Source organism: Hoplias malabaricus, chromosome 4, assembly GCF_029633855.1.
Source record: "Hoplias malabaricus isolate fHopMal1 chromosome 4, fHopMal1.hap1, whole genome shotgun sequence".
NCBI classification, from domain to species: domain Eukaryota; kingdom Metazoa; phylum Chordata; class Actinopteri; order Characiformes; family Erythrinidae; genus Hoplias; species Hoplias malabaricus.
The window spans coordinates 36,229,289-36,252,828 of NC_089803.1; the positions used below are offsets into that span (position 1 = coordinate 36,229,289).

General features: G+C 37.4%; 1 protein-coding gene across 4 annotated transcripts in view; it reads right to left on the minus strand.

Annotated features, from left to right (window-relative positions):
* kcnq1.2 (potassium voltage-gated channel, KQT-like subfamily, member 1.2) overlaps window positions 1–23,540 on the minus strand; it is a 149,238-nt gene that overhangs the window by 100,051 nt on the left and 25,647 nt on the right. For 2 of the 4 annotated variants that reach the window (XM_066667393.1, XM_066667396.1), the window contains exons 8-15: window positions 19,410–19,520; window positions 18,738–18,833; window positions 18,185–18,316; window positions 16,414–16,570; window positions 11,518–11,544; window positions 9,621–9,671; window positions 9,284–9,395; window positions 8,060–8,128 (exon numbers count right to left, since the gene is read on the minus strand). In XM_066667393.1, the coding sequence (XP_066523490.1) occupies window positions 8,060–8,128; window positions 9,284–9,395; window positions 9,621–9,671; window positions 11,518–11,544; window positions 16,414–16,570; window positions 18,185–18,316; window positions 18,738–18,833; window positions 19,410–19,520 (755 nt within the window). The remainder of the gene's footprint in view (window positions 1–8,059; window positions 8,129–9,283; window positions 9,396–9,620; window positions 9,672–11,517; window positions 11,545–16,413; window positions 16,571–18,184; window positions 18,317–18,737; window positions 18,834–19,409; window positions 19,521–23,540) is intronic. The other 2 variants (XM_066667394.1, XM_066667395.1) reach the window with 2 other exon arrangements.

Sequence of the window (23,540 nt, forward strand, 5' to 3'; positions counted from 1 at the left end):
AGCCTACAACATATAGCAATGTATGGTGAAAAACATACCCTATCAAAAAAACTTGTTATTTGTACATAAAATATATCAGTTTATTAAATGTATAATAAACTAGATTTGTAATTGTTGCACAGGTCTCAAAATCGGAAAATCAGACAGGGTTTTTGTACATCATAAACCTAAGGCAACAATACCATCAGCTTGGTGCTTCCAAGCTGCAGGCAAACAGTGAAGGTGTGGGTGGAGTTAGTGGCAGGGACTAACTGCATATTCATAGATCTGTGAATACAGAATGAAGGCAGTTATGAATTACATCAAAGTCACAATACAGGAGTATTCTTTCCTTTAAAATAACTTCTAAATCTGTCGTTTTGATGAACAATTATGTGTTTTTCAGGGTTTTAATAATGTAGCCACATAGATCACACTAAAGATTTGTACAAGTAGCAGTTCAAAAAACACACAAATGGTTTAATACATATCTAATTAGCTTATTAAGCTAACCCATGTATAGCAATTTGCGCTTACTGATTGACTGAGTGACTGACTGACATACACCTAATGTTGAAGCGTGCATGCACGAGTAGGAACTGTTAATTCAGCCGTATTTCACAGAGAACTTAAGGTCACTACACTGTCTGTTGTTAGTTCAGCCATATTTCACATTCCTGTCCGTGAAATTATTTGGAATCTGGTCACTCTGGCGGTGACCAGAGGTCCTCTTTTCTCTGAACAAATACTGTTTTTGTTTGTTATATATTTAACAAACAGAAAGTCCTCTTATAATGACACGAATACAGGGACACATCTCACCGTTACTGACTTTCTGACAAGTAAATTACATCTGCACATCATTTTGTTTTTTTTTTTTACTTTACAAAAAATTATTAAAGCCAGAACACCAGAGCGAGGTGTTACTAAAAATAAATAAGGATGTGAGTTAGTTACATCACAGTTTTAATAGTCAGACCCTTATAGAAATGTAAGTCAGTAATAAATATCTAGTTCACAAGGAATGCCCTGTTTCTTTATCAAGTATTACTTGATTTGCTTCAAGCTAAAATTACTTGGTTGATTAAATGTTGAGGTGCTTAGTTTTAGAAATGTTCAAAAACTTTATTGTTAAACTGTTATCTTGTTGCTTTCTGGTAAAAGAGTTGCTTTAATGTCACCTCAACAAAGTGCTTCAATTTTGTAGCTTTGTATGAACAGAAAATAACAGGCTTTCCATGATCATACATACACTGTCAGCAACTGACAAGATAAACTATTTTTATAGTTTGTTATTATTGTAAACAAAGACATTAATATGAAACACCAAAGCTTCTCCAGACCTTCCAATGACAAGGGTATGTATTTTGAGCTTTCCTGTTTTTGAAATGCCAGAAAAACCTCTGTGACAATGGCCATATGGCTAATGGCAGTCTGGCAAAACTAGTTGCCTAGCTTCTCTTTGCTCTTGTTTTTTAATCAAAATTTTGTTTCTATGTAAAGCCAGCCTTAGGCTGCTCTGTTATGCTTTATGAATTTTCCATAAAGACACTATGTTTCTGATTTAGACTTCAATCTGGACTTTCCACTGACTACATGTAAAACTTAGAATAATCAAACATATTCACATCCAAGGAGGGCTGCTGACTTGCGGTAGCTAGTAGCTTAACTGACACGTACATGCATGTGGTGAGAAAAGGTCAGCTTTTCAACACCCAGTGAGACTCATTTCGAACATTATTAGTGGCACTTACAGCCACAGCCCCTGGGAGAGCCCTAACAAGGGCAGTATGGATCTTATTAGGCCCAGAGTGTGGGCAGAGAGGGCAGAGCTTGGACGAAAGCTATTTTGAATAATTCATGTGGTGCCAAAGGCCTACCTCTTTCACTCTCCAATTTTGTAAAGTGAAAGCCACATCTGTGGCTGCACAAGAAGAAATCTCTGAGCTGCTCCAAGACCAATTCCATCAAAAGCTAGATTGTGTTAACATAAACTTATCAGTATATATTTACTAATATTTTGGGTACAATGTGAATGATAATAACAACTTACAAATAATTTTTAACTTACAAATTATTGTATTGCTCATATAATGTAAATTATTGCTAATGTACTGATATTTATATATTTTCATGAAAAATAAATGTAGCAATTTCAGGCCAAGTATTTTAGACCATTTACCTTTATGTAGATTACAAAGAGAAGAGAGACAATGTTTGCAATTTATAGAGTGTATCATGCAATACTCTGATAAACATTCATCAACATGTCTCAGGGTAAATTTAACCTAAATAAAGATTAGAGATTGTAGACTTTTTATTAGCTATTTTTAAAGCACATTTTTATAACTGCTTGTCCATACATGATATAAAAAACTCAAATATTAAGATTTAAAACTCCAGCATCACTCCTGTATCTGATCCTACTCATACCAATGCAACACAACCTGATCCACCACACAAAATACATTGTGGTCCTAACCATTGCAAATCAAGGGCATTGGAAAAGTGCTAATAAAGTATAATGAGCAACATATCTGCAGCAAGAGTTTAACTGTAGAACTATAAAATACACATATATTCTAAATGGAGCAGATATAAAAGACACAATCGATACAAAATAGAAAAATGAAGTGTTGATATTTTGGCTGATCAGTGTATGTATATACAGCATGTTTTGCTTATATAGTCACTTGGGGTGACATCATACCATCTCATCAAATGCATGTCTTCTCACACAGGCACACACTGATTCTCATTTATGCATGTTGACACACCCCTTCTGAGAGCAGGAATTCTTATGTGGATCAGTGGATTCTGTGATGATTGGATTAATTCCATCTCCAGATCACAAGGGGTGCTTTAGTGTTATTCTCCTTTTCAGCAGGACTTATAAGGTCTTAGATCTCCTCTCAAAATCTCAGCAAATTGTGGCATCGGCCTGTGAGCACAGAGTAACTGAGCAACAAATTCTCAGCCCGACACTGTCCTGAGACTGCCCTGAAACATGATCAGAACTCCATCTGTGCTAAATATGCACTATTCCAAGCATGACGCACATTCCAAAATGTTCACAGCACCAATGACTCGTGATATTAGGTCTAGGAGGTGAGCCTCACATAGTGTGAGCTGGTGCTATGAAGCTATGAAGCTATTTCACAATAGGTAAAATGGTAGTTGTGCTGACAGGTCCAAGTAAGCTGCTCTGCAATTTCTTTCGCAACATGCAAAACTACTAAGTGGATCCATAAGGCAATAAGTGTTCTTTCATCTGGAAAAATCCAAATGCCAGTACCGCACAGCAAGAATGAAACTAAACTTGTATAAAACTTCAAGAAGTCCAATTTCAACTAGCAGTGCAAATTCTTCTTCTTAGTCAGCAGCTCCAGTGCAGTTACACCGACTTGAATGATTCTAAATTTATTTGGGCTGGCCATCAAACACATGAGGCTGCAGCAGTGTATTACACAGACTACAGACTGGCTTTCAGCAGCCTTACTCCAGTCACACTTTCGCAGCTTCACACCACCCCTCTCTACTCTGAACACAAAGACGTGTTCATTCCCCCCAGGTGTGTCCTGCTCTGCAGTCAGCAGGAGAGCAACCAGTCAAGCTCTGGGAAGGATCCCTTACTTGTGTGGGTCTGCATGTGCACTCATGTCTATGTGTGCGCATGTGTGTGTATATATGAGACTGTGGCCCAAGCACATGGTCCAGCTTTAACAACGAGCCTCTCATATTAACCATTCCCTGCTAACACTGCCTCTCTCTTGTCTTCATCTCCACCCAGGTCCACCTGAACAAACCCACATCAGAGGGTCCAGACAGAGGTACCTGAACCCAACCCCAACCTGCACTCGCCACACCACTGTTGTAAGACAGATAAACACACTGCCCCCAGTGCTGGAAAGTAAAACCAGCAAAGCAGGCAGACGGGGAGAGGGCTGATATTTATACAGGTGCTTTGGGAAGGAGTAGAACACCTTTGAAATAGAGAAAGAAGAGTAGATTCAGAATTCAGGCTCCCTCGCCACAGAAGCAAAAAACATTTAGGGAATACACCAAAAATTCTAACATGAAAGTAATTAAAAATGGCATTTCTGAAAGTTAATGGTTCTTCCAATTTTCCGTGGTAGTACATAAACACTAGGTTTAAAGGTTTAGTTCTATGTTTAAAGTTGATTTTATGCTGACAATGCTGAATTTCTGATTTTTACATTTTCTGGGCACATAAAATTCATTTATTCATTCATTGTCTGTAACCGCTTATCCAATTCAGGATTGCAGTGGGTCCGGAGCCTACCTGGAATCACTGGGCACAAGGCCAGAAAACACCCTGGAGGAGGGCACCAGTCCTTCGCAGGGTGACACACACTCACACATTCATTCACACTTATGGACATTTGAGTCACCAATCCACCTACCAACGTGTGTTTTTGGACCATAGGAGGAAACTGGAGCACCCGGAGGAAACCCACATGAACACGGGAACAGTCACATACAGTTACCCGGAGCAGGGCTCGAACCCACAACTCCAGGTCCCTGGAGCTGTGTGACAGTGACACTACCTGCTGCTCCACCGTAACGCCTGGCATATAACATGAAACTACTAAATTTTCGTACAGTATTCACATTACAGTAATCATACAAATCTGATACCATTAATTGTATCTAAGGATTAATGGCAGGTTAAAAAATATGATAAATATAATGACATTAACAATACAGTTTATAATAACAATTAAATCTATCTGACTATGTTTTTGCCCCTTAAATTGATTTGCCTAAAGAGACTTAATTATAGCAAATGAAAGAAAAACAAGGAGAAACATATGCCAGCAGAAGGGTTAGAAAAGTCTAGGGGGAAACATACAACAGAAGTAATATTAAAAGATTACAGTAATTCTGCTGGAACTCACTCTATTTTATACCTATTCTATCTTTATATTCAACCAGCACTCAAATTATAATTTAACAATTGCCCTTTATTACCGTAATCACCTACAAATTAGAGAGATTTTTTGAAAAGAAAAAAAAATACAGCAGATAGATATATGAGTATTAAATGCTAAATGTAAAAAGCATTCAAAAGGGTCCTGCTACAGAATCATAACCCAAACAGTGGAATTATCATTAATGGCGAGGAGTGAAAGCAGGTCAAGCTCAAATGTAAATAAACATCATCAGTAATGTTGCTCATATGCTCCCTCTTTCCACACTAAAGAAAAAACACAGCACGAGTGTCGGTTCACAGAGACACACTGCAAAAACAGCAATTTCCGGAGTTTATTTTCCTTCTCCATTTTTATTTAAATTTCTGAAAGATTTGTCATGGCATGGCTTGAGCCAAACCAGAGGAAAAAACATCCACTAGCCCCAGTGGCCTGGGCAGCATGTTAGTCTGGCACACCATGGGTAATATACAGTATGCATTCCTGCAAAATCACACAGCTGAAGCAGACAACAAAATGATGAGCAGAGTTCAGATAATAAACCACCAAATATTGGTTTGAAATACTGACCGAATAAAAACACCTATCTATAAAAATGAATTTGTGCATTGGTATATTTTTTTATATATATATTTTTTACAGATATAATTAACATACATTTTAAGAATCATCAGTCAAAACTTTTTAACTACATTAAGTACAGTCAATAATTCATAACCAACTCATTTGTAGGCCATACTCGCCTGTTTCATTCTAACTACCTCTGCATGATATCAACAATTTACTGTGTTAGCCATTTTCACACATAGAATTTGACCTGCACAGCAAAATGGAAGCAAGTGCTACAGACATCCTGTTTGCAAACACATAAATAGCAATAATAACAAGCTTGAATAATAAGCTTAGAATATCTTGGAGGACCTACCAGGAAAAGTGTATGCCACACAAAATGTTGAACCAGAAATGTATTGCATAGTAGTCATAAATTGTAGATTATGCTTTTACTGCTTTTTTGTTTGTTTATTTCTTTCTCCTCATTGGTTTTAATAGCTCAAACTAATGTATTTGGCTGCATGAAGCACACAAAAAACAAAAAGGTACAATGTCCATCTTCTATGCTTTACCTTGCTCCTCTCGCACTTTAATATTAACATAAAATTAAAAAAGTATTAGATTTGGTATACAATATCTGGCCTCCGTCATGGCACACGGAGATAGAATATGGGTGAACCAGCATATAAATACAGGATAGCAGTAGACAGCTGTGACTCCAGAGTTATGACCGGTTTTTTTGCCTGAGCTTTGTCTGTGATTAGAAAATTATAGCTGTAGGTATCCGCCACCAAAGAGGAAGTATATAAAAAAAAAAGAGAAAGAGAGAGAGAGAGAGAGAGAGAGAACCCCCAAATTGGTGGTGTCGTAAAAACAGCTTAGAAACACACTCTCTGTGTGTCTTTAACAGATTGTTGTGCCTTTCTTAGAAGAAAAAAAAAGAATAATCATCTGTATCCACAGCACACACTCAAATTTATAGGCAACATACATAGCATTGTATACTTAATAAAAACATAATAACTATTAAAACTATTTAAACTATTAAAACTATGACATATCTAAACACAAAACAATAATTGGGGACAAAAAACTGACTTAACTTTACTTAAGTTTATCAAAATGAGCGTTTACAAAATGGTTATATAAGCACTGTCTAATTCAAAAGTCACATCACTTGCTGTGCTGTCAATGAGACAAGTGAAAGGCAGATATTAATAGTAACCCTTTACCACAGAACAGTGCTCATATGGCTACCTGACATCTATATAGACAGGAATGTCATCATGACAATTGATGCAGGCATACAAAAATGCTTTTAAGGCCTATTCCTGTAGAAGTTGTCCGATATTGTGTTGAGATAACATTTGCCAGGTGATTTGCTGTAACGTAGGTTTGTGCAATTGCTCCATTAGTGAACTTTATTAAAGTAAGTATGAATGCTACCATAAAAAATAGACATATACATACTGGCTGGTTCCTACATGTTCTTCCACATTTGAACAATTTGAGGAAATTTGTCACATTTGACCTAGACATGAGGGAAACTGATGAACACAAACCGAATGAATGTTTCGCGTAGAGTACATACAGTACTACTACAAAGCTGCAAGTGTTCTAGAGATATCAGCAGGGTCAGCTACACAGGAAGCTGAGGATTAGCATCCCACACAACTTCAAAAAAAGGCCAGATGGTCCTTCACTAATGTATTGAGACTTGCATTTCTTCGATAGGGAGGAATTAAGATAAACAGAGCATACAATCACAGTATGAGCATGTGGAAAATAATAAAATACCAATTTGCAGAGTATGCTTTTGCAAGATGGATTACCTATAATTATCTCTTCTTGGAAAAGCTCTTACTAATACATTAACACAGCTGATCATGACTGGATTAGTTCACAGTCATGACAAAAATCCAATTTTTAATCATAATCTTGTACAGATCTCCTGTCCTGAAATCCTGCTTTTGAAATAAAGCAGATATATTATATAATCAAGCATATAATTATAATTTGAAATTATGTATCCATATAAAACAACACACACAGTTATTCATTATCCAGAACAAAGTGTTTCACTGTATCACTGAGAAACAGATTCCTTGCTTTCAAGATTGAAATAGCTTAACATGCTAAAAAAAACTGAACATGCTCAGGAAGTCTTGTAAAATACCTTTCTATTAAACCTTTTTTTTATAAATTTTTTTTTTTTTTTTTTTTACCAAAATGGCCCATCTTCACACCCCTAATGCCCTTCACAAATATTGCTGTAACAACTCTCACAAGACTCCCATCACAAAACATCCCCCATTCTGTGAAGAGACAATACTCTAGATGCCAAAACTAAAATTAAAACACTCCTAATACCATTCATCATCAGCATATAACAGAGGAAGCTGCAGCACAGGTAACCATAAGTAGAAACTAAAACTCTGGAAAATCACACACACAACACGGCTGAAATAAAAACTGGCATATACTTATATATACTTATACTTCTGCCAATGCTTTATCCCAGACAATGTGGTTAAACTGGAAAAAAATGCATTTAGGAGAAGCCCATAAAAAGATACCTGTTTGAATTCAACTGTTGTACAGAGACAGAGTCTTCCTCCTTTGCCATGAAATGCCTTGTCAGTAGACTGAAAGACAGAAAGAGTGGTGTTTCCTCATCTCTGAATTTGAAAGAAGGTGATAAAACTATTCTGAATTTGAAAGAAATGATAAGAATGCAGGAACTGATGAAATGGATGATAAGGAACAAGTTTAAAGGTATACTTCCCTTGCATTTACAAGCAAACAAATATGGATTCCGTAAATTAAATCGCAGTTTACACAATCCACAAATAATAATGTTGATTTATATTTACTGACCTGCAGCAACCAGTCATACAACAGGTATCATACTCATATTTCAAACTATTAAGTCTGTAATTGAGATCCCCGTATTGTCACTTCTCAGATTTGTTGAAGAGCAAAGTACATGCAAGCATAATAGTTGATAATGTTATGTACCAATTTGACTAGGTTTTTTTTTGTTTGTTTGTGTCAAGTAACATTAGGGAGAGTAAGAAACAGCTATACTGAGTTTTACTGCCATATTGTTTTCTAGTGCATACTACATCCAAATAATTTGAGAGGTTATGTAATCTAGAATGAAAATAACTGCTACCAGAAGCAAATCGCTTTGTCACATCCTCAGGTCCAGTCCATCCAAGCAAACTTAGTTTGTGCCAGGCATATGCCAGACCACAGTTTAATTAATTGTCAAGCTAACAGACACACAACTATATCAGAGCAATATGGCAGTGCAAGACATATATGATGAGAGTTCACCCACAGACCTGAAATAACTAACATTGTTTTTGTGATTCAAGTACACAATTAGCAGTGATAGAGTCGTAGGTCCAGAGAGGGTCGGGTGGGTTGTATAGGCACTCAACTCAATTTCATTTGGCATTCAAGGACATAGTCATTCAGGGGAAACCCTAAATCACTCTATTCTAAAAGTTGCTCTACATTACTCTAGTATGAAATCCACTTCTTTCTTAGACCTCACAACAGAGCCCAATAGAGGCCTATTAATCTATGGTCTAAGGCACTCAAACCACTGAGCCCCTTGATTCAGGAAAGTGCTTAGGTACACCTTATAGGCCAGGGGCAGACAAATAAGACTCTGGTGCAAAGAAATAATAAGTTAAATACAAGTGAACGGATTAAATGAGTGAATGGATAATCGGGTGGTTGGAGTAGTACATGGAGGGTAGTGTAACCTCATTTATAGTCACTTTACTCACTGTGAAGCATCTGTCACTACAGGGAGTGGGATAAATTCACTGGTGAAGTCTATGTCATCCACTAGGCTGTTTGTCCGTGAAATGTCAGGGGGTGTATCCAGCTTTTTCTTAACTGCAAAAAAGCATAAAAGCTTCAAATAGATATCCTTCAAAATGAGAATTATTTCTCTGATACAAATGACATACAGTAGAGCCTCTAAATGAGTTATATTAGTTTTAGAGCTCCAGTATAAAACTAAACATGTCTTGGACACAGACTATATTTTTGCTAAGAGAAACTATAACTTTTGGTGAGAAAGGAAAAACACAATAAAGTAAAAAGATTAGAATATGATACCTGGAGAAGCAGGGCAGCTAAGATTGAAAGAAGACCAGGAGTGCTTACGGTCTGTGAACATGCATTAGGAAAAAGAAAGCACAAAAACACACAAAACCAAACATATTCTATGGAGTACAGCAAATAACAATTAAAAAGTGACAAAATATGAACCTTGATCCTCGAAAAAGCTTATTTGGTCTTATTTGGTCTATGCTATCAGTCTGACAGTGACCCCCACAGCTCTGATCTGTGACCAAAAATATAAAAACAGGAACTACATGCCATGCAGTCAGCCTTGCAACCTTGTGAAATGTACTAATCAAATGAATTTTACTAAAAGTCACTTTGTAGGTAGTGTTTTGCCTGGGAGTCAAACGATTTCTGCAACAAGAACAGCACAGTCCACTGAACTTCAATAATCACTCAAGACAGATATGTAGCATTGGCAGACAGAAGTGAAATAAATGGAGGAAGAATGAGAGGCAGAGTTTGGAAAAAGACACAATGAGAGAGAGAGAGAGAGAGAGAGAGAGAGAGAGACACACACAGACAAGAGAGAGGGACAGAGAAAGAGAGAGAGAATTAAAAAAAAAAAAAACAACACTAAAAATCCAAGTCTTATTAATAGAAACCCAGTCTCCACAAACACATTTGGTTTGGTAGGGCCCCTGCCAACATAAACTTACACAGTGCCTGGTGACAGCAGGGTCCTGGAGCCACAACCCCATTCACAGATTCTCTCAGACCACCGGACCAGACAGATAACACAGAGATAAGCCGGATGTTGACCAAGCCCAACAATGCCCAGTTTATTTCTGACCTCCAACGGTCCACAATGGTCTGATCTATCATTATCCCACAAATACCAACAATCTAATATTGCCATTTGGTTTATACATAATTGTTCACCAGGCAAATGTAGGCCTCGGGGAAGAGGGGGGGAAAAAACCCATCAAATTCCTGATGTACAGTTTCATATAACTGTTCTCACATTCCATCTGATAATTGTACATTCTTGTATTATCAGGCATTTCTAAAACAACAGTCAAAACTCGAATATTACTGTTGGTTTAGAAAAGAGCAAACAACTTCTCTACAAAAGTCTCTAACATAAGGGCCATGTTAGGTTAACAGGTCTAGTAAAACAAGTCTTTAATTGGGGAGGCCCAACATAACACAGAAAATGAATACCTAATTTCACACTCATTAAGAGCTCCATAGATTTATATTACTTTAGAGACTTACAGAATTAAAAAATCTCCATGTTACAGGAAAGACAAACATTCTGCTCTATAATCAAGATATTTTCATTCATGAAGTCATTGACTAATAATAGATACATTTAGTAATCTTTATAAATATCTCAGAGGCAAAACTTAGTACTACACTGCCCTAGGCCCACAGTGCCTACATTCTTTGTCTTTTCTCTACATTTCTATTGTCCCTTGATCCTGCATACACAATTGGCAGCTGCACACCTCTGTCACATTAACCGCTTTACTTTAAGATTATTACTCTTTCATTAAATTCAAGACTTTATTTTCACTTACTACAAGTTATTCATTAAAGACTATGCAATAAAAAGGAAATGTGTAGTTGTATAGAATAGGGGATTTCAAATATGCGCCCACATACAGGTCTCTGGGATTTAATTTGGTAATATCTTGCAACAATGACATAAAAAAGGGGTAAACACAAGTAATCTTAGCAGCAGAAATCTTTTGACAAAAGAAAAATGTTTCAAAGTTTTCCTCAAGATTCACTTCTGATGTAGTCCTACAAATCTTAGGTAATAATATAATCCAAATATTAAAAAGACATAGAAAACATTAAAAAAAAAAAACAGGTAAAAGGAAGAGTAAGACACCAGAAAGCACACAGCACCAGGCAAGGTACAATCACACACAGAGCTCACCTGTTTGCTTGAACATCTTTGTGATGCCTATAGGGGTAAAATCAGGGAAAAGGACAAGCGACCAATTCAGAGACCACCCTTCATTAACTAACTGCCAGTCAAAAACCTTTTTTTATATATATCATAGAGTAGTCTTTTCACAGCGCAAGGTTGCACATGTGGATTATTTCTGATTTGAAGCATGAATTGAGTTCAATTTTCTCCAATCTCACAAAAGTTAAATCTTTAAATCAGACTGTTTATTTGATGGTAAACAGTGTTGTACTTAATTAACCTTTCGACTGGAAATTAAGTAAATGAAGAACAATCTATCTGTAAGTAAAAGATAGAACAAACTATCTTTTGAAAAATTGTGTGCATATATGTCAAGAAATACTGGTGTGAGATTATTAAAACATTGCATTAGGCCTCATTTAAGACAAAAGACAGTTGCCAAAACCCAAAAACCCAGAGCCAAACCCTTTGGTTAAAAATTTGTTAATTTTTTTTAGTCTGCCTTGTGTCTGCTCTGGAAAAATGTTTTCACTGACTTTGCAGCAAATCTAGAAGCAGCAGTATCTGCAATGTTTCTGACAACTTTATAAAATATTCTCTCACTTGAGCACACTTCACATACCCTTGGATTTTAAAGACCAACTGACAGAGCTTCATAAACCAAAGTGTTAATGAGCAAGGTTTTTTTCTTCTGGTCAAGTTCAAAGTGTAACAGACATATGGTCCTATTTCATTATCTCTCATTCCTACCGAACTAATCAAGCTTCAGAGAAGAGACATTCTCTTTTTTCCAATAACTGCTGGGCACAGTCTCTGCTTTTATGATAAAGCCATCTGACAGGAAAAACCTGTAAAAACCCACAAAAACAGCCTTATTAACAGCAAGAGGGCGTGGATTCATTTGGCAGGAGCTCATTTTTACACAGGATGTGTTCCAGTCACATATGGAAAATGACATCTATCACCAGTGTGGAAAAATGGGCCAGGTCTTTTTAACTGTCCTTTCCTCTCCATTACTGTTGTCAGAGCTCCTGTTAATTCTTTGTGAATTTTATATTTAAGTCTAAGTAAAAAGAATACTTCTTATTGAGGTGCATGATGTATTAAAAAAACAGGCTTTTTTCTTGTCATGGAAAAGTTATTCTCTAATCCGAAGCACAAACAGAGAACACTATGCTGACAGAAAGGCAGTGTGTACTTCTTCACTGCTATGGCCTAGAAAATATGGAATAACTGTAATTGCTTCACATATGATGCAAATCAAACCCCACAAGCTACAGTCAACATTTAAACAAATCTAATCCAAATTTTTATCAAGCATTCAATCTGCAAAAGCAACTCAGATGCCTTTGTCTTCCACAGTCAAAAGACATGGAGATGCTTGAAATATTTGCAAGAAATACTACAGCTCAGGATATAGCTGTATCATATAGCTTGACATATCAAAAGAAAATTAGTGATTTATATGAGATGTAAATTTGTCTTAATTCTTTTAGAATTTCTATTTAAGAATACTTCTTATCAATAATTATCTTAGGCTTTTGTTCTAAAGACCACTGAATGTCAGACGATACAGTACTTAAATGTGAATCCTGTAGCTCATTCAGCTTCGCTACAGCCTCTTCAGGCACCAGATCTGAGATTTTTTTTTTTGTCAGGGTGTCAACAAGAGTACAAACAGGGTTCACTGTGTTTCAATGTATCTTCAGCAATATATACATGTACAAACCTAATTTCCAGAAAAAAGACATTCTGCAAAATGCAATAAAACCTGAATCTAAGATTTTATAAATCTCTTTATTTTAAAGGGAACCTCTACGATTGTAGCTAAGTTCAGTTCTCTCTTGTTGTTTTCATTCCAATGCTAATCATCTTTTAAGGTGGTATTTTATACGTGGCTAAACATTAATTTGTCTGTAAGTCTTTATTTACTGTTAGAATAACCACAGGAAATCATTTGTAACTGGAATTGTTTGTAGCACTTTCGGTAATGCAGTTAGCCATCTTCTGAATTTGGAGACATCTCCACATTAAATGATCAGAAACAGCAAAAGTAAGTCAATATTACCCACCAGTGGAGCAGTCATGAGCATTTCATTTCAGTTCATGCTTTTCAATGTTTGGGGTTCTCTCCATTGTCTAAAAATACTCCAGATGCCTCTCCCATGAGCAGAGAGAGAGAGAGAGAGAGAAAAAGCCTAGCATACCGGACTGAGCCAGTCTGTCTTCACTCATTTACAGGCACTGGGGCTTCATAAACACATCAGACTAGTTTCCAGTACGAAAACAGACTGGAGAGCTAGTAATTGGTGAGGAAACATCTTCTGAATTTTAACAAAAGTGTTTTTGGTTACAATTATGAATTATACGTTTAAGGGACATATGTAAAATCAAATTATACTTGATTGCATTTAGTAAATATAAACAAATTTAAAGTCTGATGCCTGCAACACACTCCAAAAAAGTGTGGAGGAAAAATAAGAGTGAAAAATGTGTAGAAAATACATATAACGATTTTATGAAGCATTACACTGTAAGTATGTGAATAAAAAAGGTACAAAAGAGTATTCAATAATGATTTAAACTTTGCAAGCATTAAATAGGTAATTGCTAATCACTTTATGCTAAAACCTGTTAGAGAATTACCAAACAGTTAAACAGAACATTAAGGCAAGACTGCAAAAATTTAGATTTTCACCATCTATGTATTAGCACAGGTGAACTTTAGAAAAATCACTGATACTCAACATAGTCCAGAGCTTCATTAAATGTATCCTGAAACTGTATTATCTGTATTATCTGAAGAAGGCAGCATATATAATTATTTTGCACAGAAACACACTGGCATGTTAACTGAAATGAGCAGAAAGACAGTGGAAACATGTTCTGTTGTCAGAAAGGTCAACGTTTCAGTCTGTTTTGGGGAAAAATTGACAATGCATTGTCAAAGATGAAAAAGTACATACAGATTTTTATGTGAAAAAAAAAACAGGGTTTGTGGTAGCATGGGGAGTACACCAGTGCCCAAGGCATGTGTGATCCACAGATATGTAAAGGTATAATTTATTTCAAGGCTTATAGTGATATTTTGAAGCGACATATGCTTCGGTCATTTCCCAGGATGTCCTCGTGTATTTCAGGTAGGATAATGTCAGGCCTCATTCTGCACCTGTAACAGTGTGGCTTCGTAAACATACAGTGTGTGTACTTGTCTGACCTGCATGTGTCCAGATCTTACTTCTATTAAAAATATACATAGCATCATGAGGAGGAGAAGCATGCAAATGCGAACACCTTGTACACAGCAAGAATGGGCAAAAATATCCACTTGCAATGCTGCAGCAATTATTATTATTATTATTATTATTATTATTATACTTGTTACACGTTATTATACGCCATTCCATTCAACACTCAATTCACACACACACTGGCAAGAAACGACAGCCAAACCCGCACAGCACACTCTCAACCAGGAATGACCGTCCACCTGGAGGACTGTATCGGCCACTGGGGTTTCACCCAGTATAGAACGCCCATCCATATCTGGGCACCTGTGGCAGATGCTGGTCTTTCAAGGAGGGGAAGCTCAATTTTGGCCTACATCATAAAATGTGTCGGTTTATTTATACGTAAATTCTACCCTGTGTTCCTTTTTAAGACAATGATCTGTGACCCTGTCGTACCAACAAGGCGTCTTTTCCAGGGACTTGACTAGTGTCCTCTCAATAGCCAGCAGAGCTAGGTTGCTTAAACGGCCTTGGCCCATGTGAAGTGTGTCCGCCTGTGCTCCCACGGATCTCTACACCACAGGATCACTGATTCACTCATTTCGCTGTCAATCAAAAAGGGATTCAGCCTTAGACAGATCATCCAATCATCATGCAGAAGCTGAGCGTCCGGGCCAGCCGAGGCCAGCCCACTGCCCCATAGACCCCCAGATACGCTGAGCATCCGATGGGCAGGACAAAGCCCAGCATTTATTTAATGACTCGTCTCGTTTCGCTGCACTTCACTGCTTCGCTATTGTCCACACCGTTTAAAGCACTGAAGCTGCAGGAATGATTGAGAGGAAAACCGCGTCTTTACCAGTGATAAGAAGCTGATTCTGAACAAAAGTTGAGTGCGTTGTAGTGCACATTTATTCAATGACACGTACACACAACAGTATATATTTGATCACTTATTTTTTTTACATTTTAGGGGAAGCTGAGCTTCCCTTGCAGTCTTAGAGCAATCGCCTCTGCTGGGCACACAGATTCACTCACACATACAGACATTCATTCACATACACACTCATTCACTCACACCAGGACAGTTAATACAGAAGGCAATTCACAACCTCCATGTTTCTGACTGTGGGAGGAAACCTACGTTAGTTAGTAAGGAAGTACAAAGTACAAATAAAAGAAAGGTGATGCTACCCAGTTGTTTATTGCAGGCATTTATAAATTTGTTTATATTTAACACATTTTGATATTGGAAACACTGAAAAACGATACCATGTTTTTTTGTCTGTTAAATACACGCTCTTGTAAATTCCTAAATTGCAGATTTCCGTTTTTATTGCATTTTTAGCAAGTGTCCCAACATTTCTTGAAATGGGGTTTGTAATATGCTAGCAAATTCTAGTCATGTCACATAGAAAATGTCTCAAACCATTATTTTGATCAGATTAGTTTAATTCTTTGTGTCAAGACATTCTCAAGCCAAAAGCAAGAGAAAAACACATGACAGAGTGACACATGGTCAGTTTCAAGATACTACTGGAAGAATTACACAGAAACATTTGGGCTAAAATGTTATTAACAGAAAACTTAATAAAGAACATATTGTTTTGAATCAGGTTCTGATTTCCAAACCAAAAGTGGGATCCATGAATCATTAATAAGGCTTTAATACCTGGAGGTTCCTCAAGGAAGAAAGGCACCTCTCTCTTGTCTTCTTTGTCGTCTATATGGTCATAGGTGATTTGAGGGATAGAAAGGGCCTTCTCTCCTGTGTTACTCAGGGAGCCATTGTCACGTGTGGATTTAAGCCTCCTCTTATACCGCTTACTCTGCACAAAAAAATAAAATAAAAATAGAACTGCAATAAAAGTGCCAGTTATATTAAGATTAAAGTGGTAAATTATGTGAAGTATATGTAGACTGTATGAAGAGACAGACAACAAAAGATGTATAGGCCTTCTAAGACTTTTTCCTGACTTTATCACAGATTTTTTTGAATACCTTATCATCCATGATGATAAAAAAATCCACAAAGGCTTTTTTCTTGTCATGAAAAAAGTTATTCTCTAATCTGAAGCACAAACGGAGTTGAGTTTGTTATGGTAAGGTACTTCTTCACTGCTATGGCCTATAAAATATGGAATAACTGTAATTGCTTCACATATGACCCAAATCAAACCCCACAAACATCAGTCAGAAAAGATGAATTTGAACAAATCTAATCCACATTTTTATCAAGCATACAATCTGCAAAAGCAACTCAGAAGTCTTCCACAGTGAAAAGACATGGGGATACTTGAAATATTTGCAAGAAATACTACAGCTCAGGATATAGCTGTAGTACTTGACATATCAAATGGAAATCAGTAATTTATATGAGATGTAAATTTGTCCTTCTGAGACAATTTCATAAATATTTCATACTGTCCACCCACACACAACAGAAACCTGAAACGCCACAAGCTTTACATTTCTGGGGACTATCATCGTGGAGAAGCTAATGTTTGATCTCAATGATTAAATTCTCTCACACTCATTGCATCACTTTGAACTACAGAATTCCTTTCTTAATTCGAACTTCAGTCAACCAGACATTGATAGTGAAATGACTCTTTCCCATTAAATTGAACAGCAAGTGTAGGAGGATATTAGAGTGGATCAGTGAATGACTGCTTTGGAAATGAGAAAGGAATGAATGGTTGGTTTATGAACGAGAGAACAGTCACACGCCCGCACAGAGAAAGAGGTGGAAGTGACGGCCGCTCTCCCAATATGTTTGGAGACAGAGCTACACAAAGATTTTTTTGTTGTTGTTGCACTACACAAAGGTTTTCTCCCAGGAGAGAGGCGGCCGTGACATCATCTCATCTGACTGTGTCATTGTGTAGAGAAGACAAAGAGGCCTGGGGTCAACTTGGTGTCCAGGGGAGAGAGTGAGAGATTGAATGAGGGATACAGCAAATATGAGAAAGAGACAGAAAAAGAAAAACTCATTCTTTCGATGCCTGCCCCATGAATTCAGACCACAGTATTACACCTCAACCTACACACTGCAAATTCCTGCCATTCACTATAAAAGAAAGAATTTACTACTCAAATCCAGCCCTCTATTCAGCCTTGTGTAACATACAAAGCAGAAAGCAGATGACCTTCACCAATATGGTACAATGTCCCTTTTACACTTTCTGCAAACTGATCCAGTCCATTCTAACACACTTAATTCTATCTTCCAAACACACCTTTGTCACTTCACCTGCACCAGGTGCACATGTGAACAGGCCTACGGCAAAGATTACATACAATGTTACTTTACAGAAGCTTAGGTTTACTTTACAGTGACCTACTATGGCTGCTCAGTGCCAACGGGAAGGACAGTATCAAAAAGAGCACAAAGAAGTAAAAACAGAGCAGAGACAAACATTACAAAGGTATATTATTCTCACCAGTTTTCTGAAGTTTCCAGGACTGGAGTTCTCAGAGTTTATAACTGGGATGTAGTCACCTGTCAGGACATACATCTTCCAGGTAGCTGGACAGCCATCAGGTTTCTCACAAGCATAACATCGCCACAGTGTCTGCAAATCAACACAGATATTATTCACTATATTGCTTTGTTTTTAGAAAAAAGAAGTTCAGAACTAACATGGTAATTAACCACCATTATACAAATTAATTATATTCATGTCTTTCTAGCTTCCAATCTTTATGATCTTTTTCACCCAATATGTTTTTGTTCAGAGAGATTATATAACTTTATTTATTCCTCAGGGAAGTGGGCCTTAGACAAAATCAACAAATATCCAGTAAAAAATAACTTTAGAATGACGCAATGGCAAATTCCTTTTTGTGGAATGAAGAGCAAGAGACAAGGAGATCTGTACCAGAAAAGGACTGTTTTGCTAGTAATTGTACTGATGTAGTATGATTCATATGGAAATGATGTACATCTCAGAATGAAAAGTCACTGCATTTGTTTTTGGATAACTGTAACATTACCTGTATTAATGAGGCAGCAGCTGGGATTTGACGATTGAAATGTTTTTGTCTCTGCTTTTGTTGTACCTTCAGCGCAAAGCCTGAACCCAGAATACCCTGAAATGAGAGTTAGTGTTGACACGTGTTGCTCTTACATCCCAGATAATTTTCCTTCTTTAAATAATTAAGGATAAAGTCATAGGCCTGCATAATCTACCCAGATTAAAAATAATGTATTATCAGCCTTCTTATTACATAAACATAAATAGCATTACATAACAAAAAGGATACATATAAACGTATTTATGTGACTGTCTGTTTACTAAAATCAGTTAGCTGAAGACTCATATTAGCTGAAATAATAGTTGCAGTGAGAGAATTCACACAGACCCAATATCTGTGCATTTGTATTTAGAAATTTTTATCCAAAAATTGCACATCACAAATGTTGCAGTTGTATATTATATAAAGTGTTATGTGAGAACCAAGCCCCCAGGGGCCCTGCTTTCTCTTTAATAGACCCCATTAACCTTGGTCCCCCATTACTCCAGGGGCCTCTATAGAATAACAGTGCCCCAGGGCGCCAGACAGGGTCTGAGAATTGTGTGCTCTGTCTCTCTCAATGTGTGTGCGTGTATGTGTGTGTGTGTTTATGTTTGTGAGAGAGTTAGAGAGAGTGAGAGATGTATTTACCGCTGGCAGGGCAAAGAAGGAGATAGCAAACACACTAAAACAAGAGGCAATGGCCTTCCCTATCCACGTTTGGGGAACTTTGTCTCCATAACCTATTGTAGTCACAGTGACCTGTGCAAGAAATAGAAATAAATTTCCCATCAATACATCTAGTCAAGCAAGCACGTTATTGAATTAAAGGGCATTCACATTAAAACATATAGACATTTAATTTGATAATTGTATGTATTTTTACAATACAACATCCCCTAAATTACAATTCATATGAAATGGAGAATAAACTTACAATTACATTGTGATGAATCATTCAAATTTCTGCATTTACTGCGCATTGTATTGGTACAAGTGGATCAGACACAGCAGTGCTGTTGGAAATTTTAAACATGCCTACTCACTGTCTACTCTATTAGACACACTTTGTTGATCTTTTCAGAGGCAGAAGAAGTGGCTCAACTGTTGCAGCAACTTTAAAATGGTCACTGGGTGCTGACCACAGCAAGAGTTTGGGCTTAATATTTTAGGTTGGTGGACTACTCTTAGTCTAGCAGTAACACTTTAGTGTTTCAAAACTCCAGTAGCACTGCTCTGTCTGATCCACTTGTACGCAGCTTTGCAGGAAATTATGTTGGTGGGGCCATCAGGTGATGTTGTCTCTGTAATCCGCGTGGATACCAACGCTTCAATGCAGTGATGGGGACACTGTACTCAACAAACAGCACAGTCCTTCAGATAAGATTTAAATTCAAGTTCATGACTGTCGGAGTCCATAAAAGATCCATGTGCCAGTGTGTTCCCCAATGTCTAGGTTAAAATCTACCAATGGGGTCATGTCTGGCCTCCTAATCATTCCCAACTTCAACTGGCTTAACCCCATAGGTTGTTCAAAACAGAACTATGAAAACCCTGAGTATAATATAACATTCATTTCACTCACCAGTCCTTCACGAAGTGACATACACTCACACGCTCATACCTATTGACACCTTTGAGTCGCCAATCCACCTACCAATATGTGTTTTTGGACTGTGGGAGGAAACTGGAGCACCCGGAGGAAACCCACGCGGACACGGGGAGATCACACCAAACTCCTCACAGACAGTCACCCAGAGCAGGGTTGGAACCCACAACCTCCAGGTCCTTGGAGCTGTGTGACTGCGACACTACCTGCTGTGCCACCATAATATAATATGCTACATATAAATTATTTTAACAACGATTTTAATAATACTTTCACTGATGATGGGATTGATATTTAGTACTTCAGTACTTTGTACTTCAGGAGAAATAGTAGTTAACTTAGCTAGCATGCAGTTTTCTATCAGAGGAAAAAAATTGGGGGGTAAAAATATACCAAGACACTCTTGAACTCAATTCAGCTTTGCAGAGTGGGCATGGCAAGACGTAATTTCTGAGCCTGCATCACAGGTATGGCAAGGTTTAACTGCTATTTGGACCAGGGAAAGCAAAGTTTAACCACTCTGCAGAGCTCACAATGCAAGTATAGCAAAGTTTAATCAATTCATCATGTAGGCATAGCCATGTTGTATACATCCCACATAGCTTGAAGCACTGGAATAGGGAGGTTAATTGCTAAATGGAAACATCTTTACAACTAGTTATTTACACTGGCTCAGTAGAAAAAACAACAGTTGAATTTAAAGTTTGTCGTATTTTTTGCTGTGTTAATGTCTGTTCTATATTAAAATTGTCATCATCATCATCATCATCATCATCATCTCCTTTGCCATTTAATCTATTCCAGGGTCACGGATATGTTAAAATATTTTAACAAAATATAAATGATACTGTTTCACAATTAGACAAGATTTCATTAAATACATATACCATTGAAGCTAAAAACATTGCTCATTGGCCCAAATTAAGTTCTAATAAGAATGATGTGTTTTTAGAACCCACATGAGTGACTGCCTCCCATTACTAAAATATCAGTGGTGACAAATGTGGTCTTGTTACCGTAATACTTATAAACACAGGTTTTCCAAGTACAGTCTGACTCATCATATATACACTCTTCTTTCCCCTAATCCATTATAAACTGAGGGAATTCAGCAAACATAGGAGAACAAATACCTCTAGACCCATGCACTGAAAGAGGAGCCAACTCTGACACACACAGAGAGCCCTCTGCTCACAATGAGTGTGTCTGAGGCTTTTCTTTTACAATACCTACAATAGAGGCTGAAGGAGGCCGAGGCCCTTCACGTGGGCTTTTGGGGTGAAGAGTGGCAAGGAGAGTTTAATCCCAGCTTTCAAAGCTCACACACAATACTAGCCATGACATGGGTACGCAATTGGCCACTCTGGTTCAAGTTAGAAAACCAGCTCCAAAGTGCCAATCGTGGTGCCCCATGCTTCTTATGAGACAGAGAGGATTTTGCGTGTGTGTGTGGGTTTGTGAGTGAGATATAATGGTAACCCAGGCTGCTGCATCCTGAGATATACAATTTATTCAGACCATGAAGCCAGTGTGCATGATTCACTGAGTCACTGAGTGCAGCCTATGGTCTACGTGTGTGGCCAAACTAAAAACTGATATTGTAATGTCCCCTTATGGTGTACAGTGTGCTTTTACAGAGAGATGGGGCAATTATTGTATGTGGTAGTCACAGTCCGTGACCTGATTATATCTACCACTCTTTAATAAATTCCTAGTTTTCTCTGTCCCCCTGTCCCTCTGTTGAACTTGTGCAATAATCTCTGCACTTCTCTTATACACTTTGTCTTTGAATGAAGATTTTGAGTTTTCTGTTCCTTCACACACGATTTCTCCTTTTTAACTTAACTAACTTTGGCCTCAAAATCTACTCCATCCAGCCTTTGCCTCTTCCTTTTCTGACACATTTATCCTGCTTTCCTTGCCAACTCCTCTCTTTATGAAAGAGGGATGGGTGTAGCCAGAAAGAGGAACAAGCAGTTAAGCTAACGAGTTGGCATATGGTCGTTCTAGGAATAAGAGGTATGATTCATGATGTTGGCGGCCTCTTCTTACCTCCTCTGCACCTGCAGCTCCCTAGAGTGAACAGCACCAAACTAGCCTTCGCATTTCTCTCTTTCACTCTCTACAGACCCATATAAAAAGTGAAAAAATGCCGAATATATATTATAGTACATTCTGTTCATATTTTGAAATATTCTGACAATATAATGTTTCATGTTTTAAAAACATATTTATTTCAGAGAAACACTTTTAGCGTAACATTAAACCTGCTGGTAAGTGAAGAGTTTCAGTTAGACTGCACTCAGCACAAAGGTGAAAATCTTTTTTAATGGTCTTGTGTGATCTTGTGTTCTGTAAAGGAATCATGAAAACATTTTGGGGGCAAACTTGTATGAATGCGAATAAACTGATTAAATGATAATCATAAGCATTCCTGTAAAATGCCAGCAAAATTTTCATATGGGAATGTTCCACCTTTTTCATTGCTGCACCTTAAATCAGGCTGGATATACTGTAGTGTTCTGGCATTAATCTTTTATAAAGAATAACAATCTTTTGAACCCCAGGCTGATGATTAATTGATTAATTTTATACATAGACCAACTTATTATCAGAAAATATTGTCAGTTATTTTAATAACTGCTGTGAAACTAGTCAAAAAGTTAAAACAAGAAGTTACATCACTGTTACTACAAGGGATTAATCTTGTAAACTGAGCTGCATTTGGAGAAAAACTCCAAATACACTTAATTTCCTCAGTCCTCTATAGTTGAGCACAGACTGAATACTAGTTAGCAAACAATTACATTTATAACAAGCAAGTCTGTAATAATTAGAAATGTTGGTAGGCAGATTGCCATTCCAGCAGGCCCTTTCTCCCAGACGTTGTCCCTCCCATGTTCCTACCTCTTTTCCTCCATCTCCATGTCCCTTGACTTCCCTCTTCCCATTCAGCCCCACTCACCCTTCCTTTCTTTGTCTCCCTCTCCTTTACCAAGTTCATTCCCCCTGCCTCTACTCATGCTCAAGTTTACAGTTTTCAGAAAAAAAAAACAAAAAAAAACAAAAAGGAGCAAATCCCCCTGTTGAGGGCTTCTCTTTGCTACCTCTTCCACACAAACAACAGCTTTTGTCCTCCATTACAGAAAGCAACAGGACGCCTCACGCTTTCT